A 14013-nucleotide genomic window follows, 5' to 3' on the forward strand; every position below is an offset into this window, starting at 1 on the left:
ACAAAGTCATAAACAACCTAATCTAATTTACCTTCTCTATCCACTAATTCACCCAGTGAAGAGTGAACTGACTATCAAAAGCACATTCAAGTGAATTTTCAATTTAATTTTTGATAAGTATGAATTTAATCCTCAATTTTATTTATGGTTCTCCTTTGCATTGAAAGAAGATACTTCTCTCCTTGCACCATTACTATGATTTGTCTCATTTTACATTGTTGAGATAATAGCTGAGACTAAATTGAGGTGGCATATCAAGAATTGAACAAAGTTTGAAAGTATAGGAATATTTTAACTAAAACCTTCCTGGTTCTTCGTTGAGAGATAAGTTTGATACAAATTCAAACCATTAAACCACAATGATTCTGAGGAAAGAGAGGAAGGTAAACAAATTTCATGATATTACATAGAAACTGCAAATTAGCATGAAGAGTCAGAACTCGAAAGAATTTGGTAGAACTCCAAGCATCCTTCGTTCCTTCTAAGTCAGGCAAATTAGTTGTTATCAACAGTAAACCATTCACTCTTTTTCAGGTGTATTGCTTCGCTAGAATATTGCTTTTAACTGCCAATTCATCCAGAAATACACCATTATGTTAATATGATTTAGAACACTTTTGTGACACAAAGACAAATAAATAAAGCCTGACTTACCAGGGCTTACAATTTTAACAAACTTTCTTACAGCTTTTACAGAGCCAACACAATCTTCGCCTGTTATCATGAAATGAACAAGGCAAGTATGAAGTCTAAGTAGATGTGTATTAAAATCAGAGAAGGGAGGCATTTTCTAAATTTTAGAGGATTGATTCTAAGCTTGATCTTAGCCCCAAAAAAAACTGAGGATGTTATCAAATTTCAAAGGATTTATAACCTTGAACGTTCATTTCCTTATCAGAAACCGGAGAGAATGAGCTGTCCGGTTGATCAGATGGTGAGCATCCACTTATAGCATTGTCAGTGTAACTGAATTCAGAATGTAAAATTAAAACACATCAAGGGAAAAGCAAGAGCTAAAATTTCTGAAAACACAAGAGCAGCTAGATTTTACCTAGTAACTGAAGAAACAATTGAAGAGCATGACTGAAAGGAAGGATCAACTTCACAGTCAAGACCAATCTCAGCTAAGAATTCAGAGAAAGAAAAATCACCATTGAAGATACTGAAATCTGGAAGATCAATGTCCAAATTTCCAGACAGTTCACCTTCACCTAATGTAGAACTTCCTACAACTGGTTCATCAACACTTGCAGTGACAATTGGATTATCGAAGTCCAACTTTCCCTTTATGTGCCCTCTCTTGCTTTTTGAATTGAGTTTATAAGGTGAACTAATATGGTAACTCCTCTCAACTGCATAATACCCAGCATTCTTGAGGGGGCTGACTATTATAGTTTCAGAAGCTATTATATTGCAATTGGAAGGAGCAGTTTGGTTATACATGGCACAATCACTGGTTTGCAAAGAGGCATTTTCCAAAGGGGAACCAGATTGGTCAAGTTGAGGTTGGAATGCTTGTGGAGGCGTTCTAGGTGAAGAATTTATCTGGCAAACGGCTGGTTGCTTACAAGAACTCTTTCCTGCAGATAGCAATGTTGCTAAATTGGTAGATTCAGCATTTGGAGTGGATATCCCTATTTTTTCTTGACTTTTTGTATTAGAAGCACCTTTGGAAGCCAATGTGACATCTGGAGTTCCAAAAAAGGAATAAATAGTCATATAAAAGGAGGAAAATTGTAGATGGCATTTAGATTTACTAAGGCATGGTCTTTTACCTCCAACTGCAGATGAAAAATTAGGTGAATGAGTCCGCAGTTTCTTTGGCTCTAAAGGATAATTTGGTGAAGGCTTCATTGATTTTCTCTTGTTCACATTGGAAGAATTGGGCATTGGAGATTTCTGAATAAGCGCAGTGGATGGTTGTACATATTTCACAGCAGGTATTCCATTAATTGCATTACCTACATGAAGAGCAAAATCATAACAATTTTAAGAAAGCATACGTAATTTAATGCTATGAAAAGTCCAAACTGGCAACAAGCATTATGAAGACTAATGTATTATGCATTAGAGTTTTATTATGTATTGTATATAATGATTTGGTATTCAGGAATTCATGGATAAGTTATATTAAGTATAAATAGCATAGAAGATGTTGCATATGGTGTTGTCTATAAATATATGAGCACTGAGAAGAGAAAATAAGCACTCAAAGTGTTATAATCATGTGCAATCTTAAGTATTGAAGTTATTTACATGAAACTAATCCCTGCCATTGAGCCTTATACAAGATTATATGGCATCCTCCCCTGTAGTTATCCCTTGACCACTTTCAAATATGTTGTAAGATTTGAACCTAATTTATTGTGTTACACAATGCTTCAAGAATCAAGACCATAATATGTTGCAATGTGTTGATAGATAAAAACTGAACAAACATATTATCAAACATGCACTATAAAACATAAATCTGGCCTGACCTCAATCAACCTGATTCTCTTAAATCAGCCAAAGCAGTACAACTATTATAGATTATCCAACATATGTAACTCGCTTGAGATCAATAATACTTGTAAATATGATTAATCTGAGTTGTAACAAATATTCAAGCAATGAAAATCTCTCAGTTATAGTCATGAACATAGACATTCTTGTTGAACCATAAAACAGACTTCCTTTGTCCTAATTTTCTACATACACATGACTTTCCTACGCCTTGCTCTCTAAATTATATAATCTGACAATGCATAAGAGCAATTTGTTCCTAGGTAAAAAGGCCTCATGATTGCAATGATCCTCAATACTCAACCCCATTGTTATTGTTAATGATCTAATTTTAGATTCATCTAACAAGCATGTTGTTGTACCCAAAATACAATGCATAACTAGTTTGGATAAGATATTGGAAGATACTATTTATTCACATCAGCCAAAGGCTAGAACACTTTGTCAACCTCATGCCTGGTTCCAGTAAAGAAGATTGACTAATACACATTTGTTCAAAGATACCTATCTATTCACAAATGGAACAACTGACTAATAATTAAAAATACTCTTAAACTCACTCCTACAATTTCAAGTTTACGATCATATTCTTCATCCAATTTCAATGTGTGAATGGATCCAAATACAACAAATTTATTAATTGCAGAGACACAAGAGTTTGAAGAAGTTAACAGCAATAATAGAGACAAGAAGGATTTATACTTCCTAGCATAAAATAATTAACTTTTAAGCACTGCAAATGATTCAGGAAATGCTATGGTGATTATCATTTGATTCCATTTCTAATCAGTTAATACTTGTAGCCAATGATGTGAAATTAGCAAGTTTTGAAGCCGAATAAGGAAGTCAGATCTTGTTGGAGACAATTCTCATATCAAGGGAACAAACTTCTCGGTAAGTTTTTTCCTCTCCTAAATTTAGTTATTTGTTCTTCCTATAAGAAGAATTTCCAGAATTTGTTCACGGTTTACTCACAAAAAGGACTGTGTTGTTTACAAAATATGATGTCTTGAATATTATATCTTTCTAGATAAATTGATTTATTTTTTTATCGCTTTTACTGCTTAGATACGCAAAGAGCCAAAGCAAGAAGTAATGTTCTGGAGAACTATTAGCAACATAAAAAGTTTGAACGTCCTAGAAACTGTATATCAAACTTTAGAAAATTGACAACGATCTAGAATTGTAAAATGCTTTTCACTTGATTTACGAACAAAATGTAGGGCATTCTATATGGTTACTAGTTTTTGATATATATAAAATGACCAACATTGTCGTACCACTTGGAGCGAGAGGTAATGTACCTGGAGGAGAACCACTACTACTGGGGTGCGATGTGGGAAGGATCGGTGTCACTGGGGCTGCCACCTGCTGGGTAGGAAGAAGATGAGTCGACGGAGGAATAGGAGTCGTCCCGGCGGAGTGGTATGCCCGCAGAACCTCCTGCATCCCCTGCAACGCCATCTCCACCCTCCGCCGCTCGTGGTCCAGCATCACTCGTTGTGCCTTGAGGCTGATATATTCGTCAAGCATCTCGCCTAGCCCTAGCAACCCCTTAGGCACCTGGATCCACATCCACCGAACTGAATCCAAAATGAACAAAACGAAGCAGTCTTAGGGAGAGGAGAGAGATGGGAGTACCTCTTTGGCCTTGGTTTTGGCGAAGAGGTCGGAAGCCTCAGACCGGAAGGCGGCGAGGGTGGCGTCGAAGTGGTTGTCGGCGAGGTAGCGCTCGACGATGAAGGCGATCTGGATGCTAGTAACCTTCCCCTTGCCGAGATTATCGGGTTTCCTGGATTTGCTGCTGCCATGCTTGGCCATGGATGTGGAGCGCCGGCGAACAGAAAGCAGGAAGAGACGGCAGATCCATCACCCAAGCGGGAATTGGATACTATATAAAGGAAAAGAGCGGGTTAGGAGCGAAAAAAAAGCGAGGGAAGGAGTGGTTAAAACTTCTAGATGGGAAAGAAGTGATAAGCGAGTGGCGGCAAATTTGAATTTGGGAAGAGTTAACTGGGCCTACAAATCCAGCGGCATCTCAATCACGCATTTAAAGATCTGAGCTTACTATTTACGAAAAAAAGATTATTGACCGCAACTAAAAGTATTATTATCACTATAAATTAAATTAACTCTTTATTTAATATATATTTTTAAAATTCTAATATATTATGAATAATTAAGATTGTAAAAATTATAAATTACTATATTTTTATGTATTTAAATAAAAAATATTTTAAAATAAATTTATAATTAAATTTTATAAGTTTAATAAATAAATTTATTAATAAATATTTTTATAAACTTTATTGAGGAATAATAACAAAATAATTTTTTTATTTTATAAAATTTTTTACAAGCAAATAAATATAATAATTTTATCAAACTAAACATTAAATTATTTTATTTTTTTATAATTCACGTGTATGCACCTTGGCTCAACTAATCTTAAAAGTGTACGGCATTGCCCCGATTTAGGCGTCAGGTAAATCCAAAATCAGGTCCACGCCAATAACTAACTTTCTAGATTTTCTATTCCACTAAAAAAATGTCTTATAAAACATCACAGGAACTTCTGGTTCATGAACATCAAATTTATTGAACTAAACATGAGCTTTTGAATTAAGTTGATTTTCCATTTTTTTTAAATATATAATATTCAACCAAGTTTTTGTTTCTGTTTCTATTTAGAGAAAACTTTGGGTATTTACCGTTAGTACAGTTTTTACTTAGCCATTCAAAAATTAAATATTCTCAATTTACATTGTCAAATTCAAATTCAAAAATTAAATATTCTCAATTTACATTGTCAAATTCAAATTCAAATATAAGAACAGGAATACATTAAGGAGTCTAGCGTAAGTACATTAATTTTAGTTTTAAATGATTTAGAGTTTTCTAAATTTATTTATTAGATACGGTAAATAAATAATAATAAAATAATAAGTATTAATTAAGAAATTATCTTGCAGAATATTTTGAAAAATTTTATGAATTTTCAGAATTTAAATTGAATTCCTATGATATATTAAAGGGGGTAAATCTATTAGGTTGGGAGGAAACATATTTGGAATATCACTTAACCTAAGTAATATATATAAAAATCAAAGTTTATTTATCTTTTGTTCCTATTCTTCCCGTACCCTAACCCCGATCCACTATTGTCGCTCCCTTTTCTTCCTGATTTGCTCCCACTACGAGCACGAGTCGTCGACGGCGACCCCTCTTGAGCCACGAACAATAACCTGTCAACTCTCAAGCTTGGTGATGTCGTCTCCTCTTCCTTGTGTTGCCACCCTTTCTCTTGATCACCACAAACAAGATGTAACGACCCGACCCTTTTGACCTCTTGGCGGCCCTTGTGGCGGCCCAACTGGCAGCCCTTATGTCGTCGGCCCATTTGGCGACCTCTAATGCCGTCGACCGACGACTCTTGGTCGTGTCGTTACTCACTAGGACTTTCCACCCCTAGCAGTGAATTTTTACCTCCCCCAGGATTCGAACTCTAGACCTCCAGGCTTAAATACTAAAGTTTATGAATCCTGGTAACCAAGTGAGATCATCTCACTTGGTTACCAGGATTCATAAACTCTAGTATTTAAGCCTGGAGGTTTAGAGTTCGAATCCTGGGGGAGGCAAAAATCCACTGCCAGGGGTGGAAAGTCCTAGTGAGTAACGGCACGACCAAAGGTCGTCGGTCGACGACATTAGAGGTCGCCAAATGGGCCGACGACATAAGGACCGACGGCCGACGACATGAGAGGTCGCCAAATGGGCTAAGAGGGTCGGGTCGTTACAATGATCTCACTTGGTTACCAGGATTCATAAACTCTAATACTTAAGCCTGGAGGTTTAGAGTTCGAATCCTGGGGGAGGCAAAAATCCACTGACCAGGGGTGGAAAGTCCTAGTGAGTAACGGCACGGCCAAGGGTCGTCGGTCGACTACATTAGAGGTCGCCAAATAGGCCGACGACATAAAGGCCGACGGTCGACGACATGAGAGGTCGCCAAATGGGCCACCAAATGGGCCAAGAGGGTCGGGTCGTTACACAAGATGCCAGCGATCTCCCCCATTATCACTCCTCTCTGATTTCCCTTGGTTGTTGGCCCCTCTCTAGCCACAAGTAAGAAGTCATTGTCGCTCTAATCACTGATGATGCTACGATGCACACGCCCCCCCCCCCCCCCTCGCTTGAAGCTAGATTGGCGATGTAGCTGACCATATGAGAGCCACCAATTTCCTTGTGCACCAACGCCCCTTTGGCTATACCGAGCTCGGCTAGCTACCACCGCCTCATCTCTGCTCTGGCCACGACAACCACCAAGGCCAGACACAACTAGCTCGCGACCACCATAGCCAACTCGCGACCACGGTTGCTTGTTACTTCTGCCAATAGCCAGATCACGCACATCGCGCCTGAACCACACGATGCTGCCAGCTATAGTCGCGGCCACCCCACGACCATGCTGCCAAGCCGCAGCTACAACCAGCTCGCGACCATCACTGCTAACCTGTAGTCGCAACCAACTCCATGGCTACCTCGGCTAGTCTTGGGGTTCCCGCGGTCAACCGCCACCTTGCTTCCTAGTAGACTGATGATCGCGTCCACGCCATCACCACAGCCACGTGCCAACCTCCACTGCATTGTCGGTGATGTGTACACCTCCATAGTAGCTCTATCGTCGTTCATCGCCACTATGAATTGTAGCTAGAGAAAAAGAGACGTCATAGGGTAACGAAGTTAATGAATTTATTAATTTAGGTTGATTTAACAGATGTGGTTTGGCTGGTTTAAGTAGTTAGGTTGATTCAATTAGGATTTCCTAATTAGTTTAGGATTAAGTTTCATTCCTCGATTTACGGTAGAGCTTAGCTATAATATGTGTTCTATGTTGCATGATTTTAATGTGAAGCAGACGCCTAGACATTAAGACATTCAGCATGATCTATAGATCAGGTGGGTATTTTCTTTCCTTGACTTCATTAGTATATTGACCTTAGTGCATGAGTTGTTAGAATGTATACTAAAAGTCTAGCTTTTGGTATAAAACATTTATCTAGAAATAAGAATCACATTGGTCAAATGTCTACATTTGTGATAAATGTAGTTGTTCAATTAATTTATATTGTAGATAACATGGTGTGTGGTGTCACACACAGAAGATCATGTTATCAGTACCTTATAAATTATAAACAGTAGCTCACGATCATGATGGAAAGGAACAAACCATTGAAAGGTCGTAGTGTAATTAGGTGTTAGTTTATCTTAACTATATAATTACACTAGTATACTAAGAGTGTATTGAGTAGGACCATTAGAGGTCGTTTCTTTTATACTGACTTTATAAAGGAACAAAGACCTCAGTTATTATGGAAGTGTGTGCTCTTAATCCTAATATAATAACAAGCACATATATTTGATATTTATTTCTTTAATTTATCAATGGGTGAGATTTAGTTCGATGAATCAATAAGCCCGATAAGTTGGGAAATGATATCACTTATAGTGTGTGTTGTTGATTATAGAAGGAAACTGTGTCCTAGAGATACTAGGTTGAGAATGTCCCCAAGAGGAGCTCAAAAGGATTGTCATGTTAAACCCTGTAGGTGGACTTAGTCCGACATGACAATGAAGTTGAGTGGTACTACTCTTGGAGCTAGATATTAATTAAGTGAGTTGTCAGTAACTTACTTAATTAGTGGACATTTGTTATCTTAAACACAGGGAGACTAACACACTCATGATAAGAAGGAGCCCAAAATGTAATTTGGGATTGGTGCGGTAGTTCAATAATAGTTCTCTAGTGGAATGAATTATTATTGATAAAATTAAGTTGTGTGTTCGGGGCGAGCACGGGATGCTTAATTTTATCGGGAGACCAAAACCAATTCCTCCTCTCGGTCCCTATCGTAGCCTCTAGTATATAGAGATTTATACCCACCGCATACCCACCTTCTTACCCATCCAATGGGGCTGGCCAAGCTAGCTTGGAACCCAAGCTAGGGCCGGCCAAGACCAAGTGGATGAGCCATGTAGGTGGCCGGCCAAAGCTTGGGTCCCAAGCTTAGGTGGCCGACCACTAGAATATTAAAAGGATTTTATTAAAATTATTTCTTATGTGGATATCATGATTTTAAAGAGAGTTTAAAAATTAAAAATTTCCTTTTATAGCTTTCTACAAAAGATTAAGAGAAGAGATTAATCTCTTTCCTTATTTGTAGTTTAAAAGGATGGTTTTAATTTTTGGTAAAAACTTTCCTTATTTGTAAATCATCTACATGTTTAAAAGAGAGTTTAAAATTTGAAATCTTTCCTTATTTGTTGATTAAAGGAGGATTTTAAATTTTAAGAAAACTTTCCTTTTTAACCATGTTCATGATTTAAAAGAGAGTTTAAAATTAAATATTCTCTTTTATAAGTTTCTACAAAAGATTAAGAAAAGATTTGATATCTTTCCTTATTTGTAGATTAAAAGAGATTTTAATTTATAGAGATAACTTTCTTTTTATCCACATGTTTAAAAGAAAGATTTTAATTTATTAAATTTCCTTTTTATAAACCAATCATGAAGGGATAAAAATTATTGGAGAAATTTTTATAAATTTTCGGAAGCAAATAAGGAAGTTTTAATTGGTGTTTAAAATTTTATTTGCTTGGAGATTTTATTTGTTATGGCCGGCCATTGTAATTTGAAAAGAGAAAATTGTTTTAATTAAATAAATTTTCCTTTTAAATGGCAAAAGAATTAAGAAAGTTTTTATTAAATTTTCCTTATTTGCCAAGACCAAGGATTATAAAAGAGGGGGTAGATGAGGCTTCAAGGCTTAGGACTCTATTCTATTTTTCTCCCTCTTTTCCTTGGTGTGGTGGCCGACCCTTCCCTTTCTCTTCTCTCCTCTTGTTGTGGCCGAAATCTATCATCTCTTGGAGCTTGGAGGATGTGGCCGGATCAAGGAAGGAGAAGAAGGAGAGAAAGCATGCATCCCTTGGAGCTTGGTTGGTGGAAAATTCTTCATCCTTTGGAAGTTCTTGTGCTTGGCCGAAACTTGAAGGAAGAAGAAAGAAGGTGCCTAGGTGGTTCTCATCTCGGAAGATCGTTGCCCACACAACGTCCGAGGTTAGAAGAGGAATACGGTAGAAGATCAAGAGGTCTTTTTAAAAGGTATAACTAGTAATTTTTCTTTCCGCATCATACTAGTTATTTTTGGACATAATACTAAATACAACAGGCATACGATTCTAGTGTTTCAAATTTGTTTTCGATATAGTGTTCTTTTGTTTTTCTTTTCCTTGTAATTTGATTGTTCTTTTCGGTTGACCTAAAGTTATTTTAGGAAATTAAATATTAGCTTTCCTTAAAATGTTTTGTCTAGTCGGTGGTGGTTGCTCTCATATCCAAGAAGGTCATGTGCCTCACCACGTCAGTACTGGGAACCAATTTTGGAAATTAATATTTAATGGAATTAATAACTTAGGTGATTTGGATTAAATGTGTTAAGTTCCGCATGAGATCCAAGTCAAAACCTAAAAGAACAAATAGATTAAGTTTTGGATCAAACGTGTTAAGTTCCGCAGGCGATCCAAAATTTAATTTAAAAGAACACATGGTAGCTAGGAAAAGGTTCAGACCTTTGTACAAAATTTTTTGTACAGTGGAACCTCTAGATTTTCCAAGTAGCAACCAACATGAGTATGGTTAGATAGGTAGTTTATTACTGTGACTCTATTCTTATTTAGCTAGACATGAAGCTTCTTATTTCATTATATTTATTGATGATTTCTCTCGTTTCAGTCATATGTATTTGATTTCTCATAAATTTGAAGTAATAGATTGATTCATTCATTATATGAACAAAGTTGAGAATCAAACAGAACGTAAAGTTAAGACTTTATGCACTGACCATGGAGGGGAATATTTATCTAATATGTTCAAGACAATTTGTAATGATAGAGGGATTATTAAATATCTGGCAATCCTTGAACTCCATAGCAAAATGGGGTAGCTGAAAGCAGAAATAGAACTCTATTGGGGAGATGTATTATTAATTGCGGCCTATATACTTAACAAAGTGTATTCAAAGTCAATTCCATCTACCCCATATGAACATTGGATAGGCATAAAATCAAATTTGAGTAATCTGAGACCATGGGAGTCAGCCGCTTATATTCATGATAATTCTCATAAGTATGAAAAACTGAGACCTAGGGGTAAGAAATGTATCTTTATTAGATATCATGAGACCTCTAAAGGTTATGTTTTCTAGGGGTGTAAATGAGCCAAGTCGCTCATGAGCTATTCGAAGCTCAATTCGATAAAAGTTCGTTTGAACTTGTTTAATGAGGCTCGTTAAGATAAATAAACCAAGCTCAAGTTTCACAATATTCAGCTCGTTAGTTTGTGAACATGTTAGTTAAGCTCATAAATCAACTTTTAAATAAAAAAACATAATAATTTTGATATTTAATTTATAAATTTTACACTCTACTTATAAAACATATAAACAAATATATTAAATTTATTTATTAGAATAAAATTATAAATTTTAATAAGAATATTATAATTTTTTCTAAATATATAATTTAATTTTTAATAAATATTTAAATTTATAATTTATATTTATTAAGCTCGTTTAGGCTCGATAAAAGCTTTAATAAGCTCGTGAGTCATGAAGACATTCGTTAAATAAAACATTCAAGAGTTTGGTTCGGCTTGGCTCGGCTCGATTACACCCCTAATATTTTTATAGGTGAGCAACTAGATGGAACCATTTCCGAAATAGATTCGAGAGATGCAACTTTTCTCCAAACAGAGTTCCCAACTAGAGATGAAGTTGATAAAAATATTCTTCTATTTAAGGAGGATGGGATATTATCAACAAGAGAGGTGTAAAATGGATGTCTGAGTCTAGTCAATCAAGTGGGAGTGATATGTCAAGTCATGAGTTGACTTCTCAAGAGCCTAAGTTACAAAGAAGTGTTCATAAAATCAAACCTAAAAGAGGTTTGATATTGAGAATGAGACATTGATAATACTTCCAGTTGACGATGATGAACCTCAATCCATTGAGGAAGCATTGGGATGTAGAGTTAGAGAAAAATGGAAAGCTGCAATGGTTAAAGAGATGGATGGAGTCAATGAATCAGAATCATGTTTGGGACTTAGTCAATCTTCCTCTGGACCGAAAGACTATTGGGAACAAGTGGATTCTCAAAATAAAAAGGAAAGTTGATGGATCGATTAACAGATACAAAACTCGTTTAGTTGCAAAAGCATATACCCAAATGAAGGATATTGACTTTGAAGAGACATTTTATCCCGTAGTAAAATTTATATCAATATGAGTTATTTTAACCTTTGTAACACATTATAACTTAGAATTATATCAAATGAATGTAAAAACCACTTTCCTTAATAGTGAGCTTGACGAGGAAATCTACATGTTTCAATCAGAAAGTTTAATTATTGAAGGCCAAGAGGAGAAAGTATGCAGACTTAAAAAAAGTCTATATATAGGCTAAAGCAAATGCCAAGATAATGAAATATAAGATTTAACGAAGTTGTTTTATCTTATGATTTCGAGATGATCAATGAGGATCATTTCGTTTTCTTGAAAAGATAAAAAGGAAAGTGATCCTGTCCGAGAATGAGTCGACGGACGCTGGGGAGATGACGCTCACGTTGACTGGATGTCGACGGAGGATGACGTGGACCTCCAACGAACTAAGCTTGCAACAACAAGTCGTTAGTGCCGAGCCAGAGAGGAGTTCCCCGGCGATGGCCCTCCGACGCTCAAGTTAGTTACCGACGACAAGCGAATGAAGTAGAGAAGAAAGGAGCAACAGCGTAATTGTAGCTACAGTAGTAAACATACATCCGTCGAAACCTGGGGTCCTTATATAGGGCTCCCAGAAGGTACACGCACGCTTCCTAAGGCGTGCACGCTTCTCAAAGCATATCTGGAGAGGACATGTCAGAAAAGCGTGTCTGATGTCATACCTAAACAACTTGAGCATATCCCTGACGTGATAGTGGAAGCTTCCACCGTACGATTCTCTATCTGACCATGCCGCCAACCATACAACCCGTCGGTGACACTGGTCCCTAGGAAGATATCGCCAACTGCCCCTTTTGTCTGTCATTGGGTCAAGCGAGAGAGCCGCTCGGCCAGTCTGTCGTCTGGGTGATACAATGGTCGGGCCGAGCGTCTACTCAGCCAATGATCTGCTATCCGACTCCGTCCTATCGAGCGAGGGAGCCCTGCCTGCCGGGTCGAGGATGCGCCCACTGTTTAGCCGAGCAAGACGACCGCTCGACCTTTGTCCCTCCCTGCTTGAGCTTTATGAGCGTCAAAATCTCAGTATCTGATCGAGCTGTCGAAGTGTCAGACTGGCTACTCTTCATGCTGACCGGGAAGGTAGCTCGCCCGATCGGACTCATGCCTAGGATGTTGACCACTTTGACCTCCTGCCGGATGGGGCCCACCTTACCACTGGATCACGTGCCTTCCTCTCAAGTCTAGTTGAAGGAGGCTGCAAGTCGAACTGACTAAACAAGTAGTCTGGTGACCAATTGGCCGATCAGCCAATAGGTTGGTTGGATCCCGATCGGCCTGTGTAGGACTGATCTTTCTTTGCCGGTCGGCGCTTTGAGCTTTCGTGCTTGGATATTTTTTCCTCGTTGTTCCCGGAGGGGTGCGAGCCGGGCTGTCAATGCCGACGCCGCCCGAATCTCCTCGGGATACGTGTAAATCACCCTCATTAAGGCCGAGCACACACCCACACCCATTAAATGTTGCCCTGTGGGAGGGCACCACGTGTCGTCACCGCAGTCGCCACACGTCCGAGGTGACAACTGCTGATGTGACGTTTGGCGATTTGAATTCAACGGCTGGATGTGCGCTCTGATTCCCGTGCCCTAGATCAGATGGCTCCGGTCGGTCGAGCCATTCTTTATAAAGTCGCGGTGTCGGCTTTTGTTCCATCATCTTGCGTCTGCTGTGTGCTCCGACGATTTAGTGCGTTTGGTTGCTCCGGTGAACCTCGGCTCTTTGCTGCGGCGATCCACTGTTCCCTACGGCGGTCCTCTTCCTCTCATAAGCTTTCCTTCTCCCTTTCTGTTGCTGCTCTTCCGCTGTTCTTTCTCCGCCACTGTTTCGGTGTCTGTCCAACATTCATTTTGTGTTTTTCTCCCCCTTCGTCCGTCGAATTCTTTGCTTTTCAGTGTTACGGCGATGGCGAGTTCTTCTCAGCCTTCCGACCCAGCTCCCAGTCTCTGATATCATGCCATGGAGACTCGGTTCGACGCGGGTGACGCCGCGAGCCTGATAAACACCTTTGACGTCCTTTCTAACCATGAAATAGTTCTAGCCTCCCCGTCCGACCGAACCAATGATCCGTCGGTCGGCACAATTTGTTTCTTCTGAGACCAATTCATGGTCAGTCTTAGGTTTCCCATCCACCCTTTCATAACCGAGGTTTGCAATTACTTCTGTGTCCCGCTCGCCC

The 14013-nt window shown here is 38.3% G+C and overlaps 1 protein-coding gene across 1 annotated transcript; it reads right to left on the bottom strand.

Annotated features, from left to right (window-relative positions):
• Positions 1-309: 309 nt before the first annotated feature.
• LOC122000521 lies at positions 310-4377 on the bottom strand. The gene is made up of 7 exons (XM_042554903.1): positions 4147-4377; positions 3810-4068; positions 1776-1961; positions 1052-1688; positions 875-966; positions 655-714; positions 310-565 (listed from the first exon to the last, which is right to left on the bottom strand). Exons 1-7 carry the CDS (start codon positions 4324-4326, stop codon positions 531-533), a joined length of 1449 nt encoding a protein of 482 aa, XP_042410837.1. The 5' UTR covers positions 4327-4377; the 3' UTR covers positions 310-530.
• Between the last annotated feature and the right edge of the window lie 9636 nt (positions 4378-14013).

The sequence above is a fragment of the Zingiber officinale genome, chromosome 7A (genome assembly GCF_018446385.1).
Source record: "Zingiber officinale cultivar Zhangliang chromosome 7A, Zo_v1.1, whole genome shotgun sequence".
NCBI classification, from domain to species: Eukaryota; Viridiplantae; Streptophyta; class Magnoliopsida; order Zingiberales; family Zingiberaceae; genus Zingiber; species Zingiber officinale.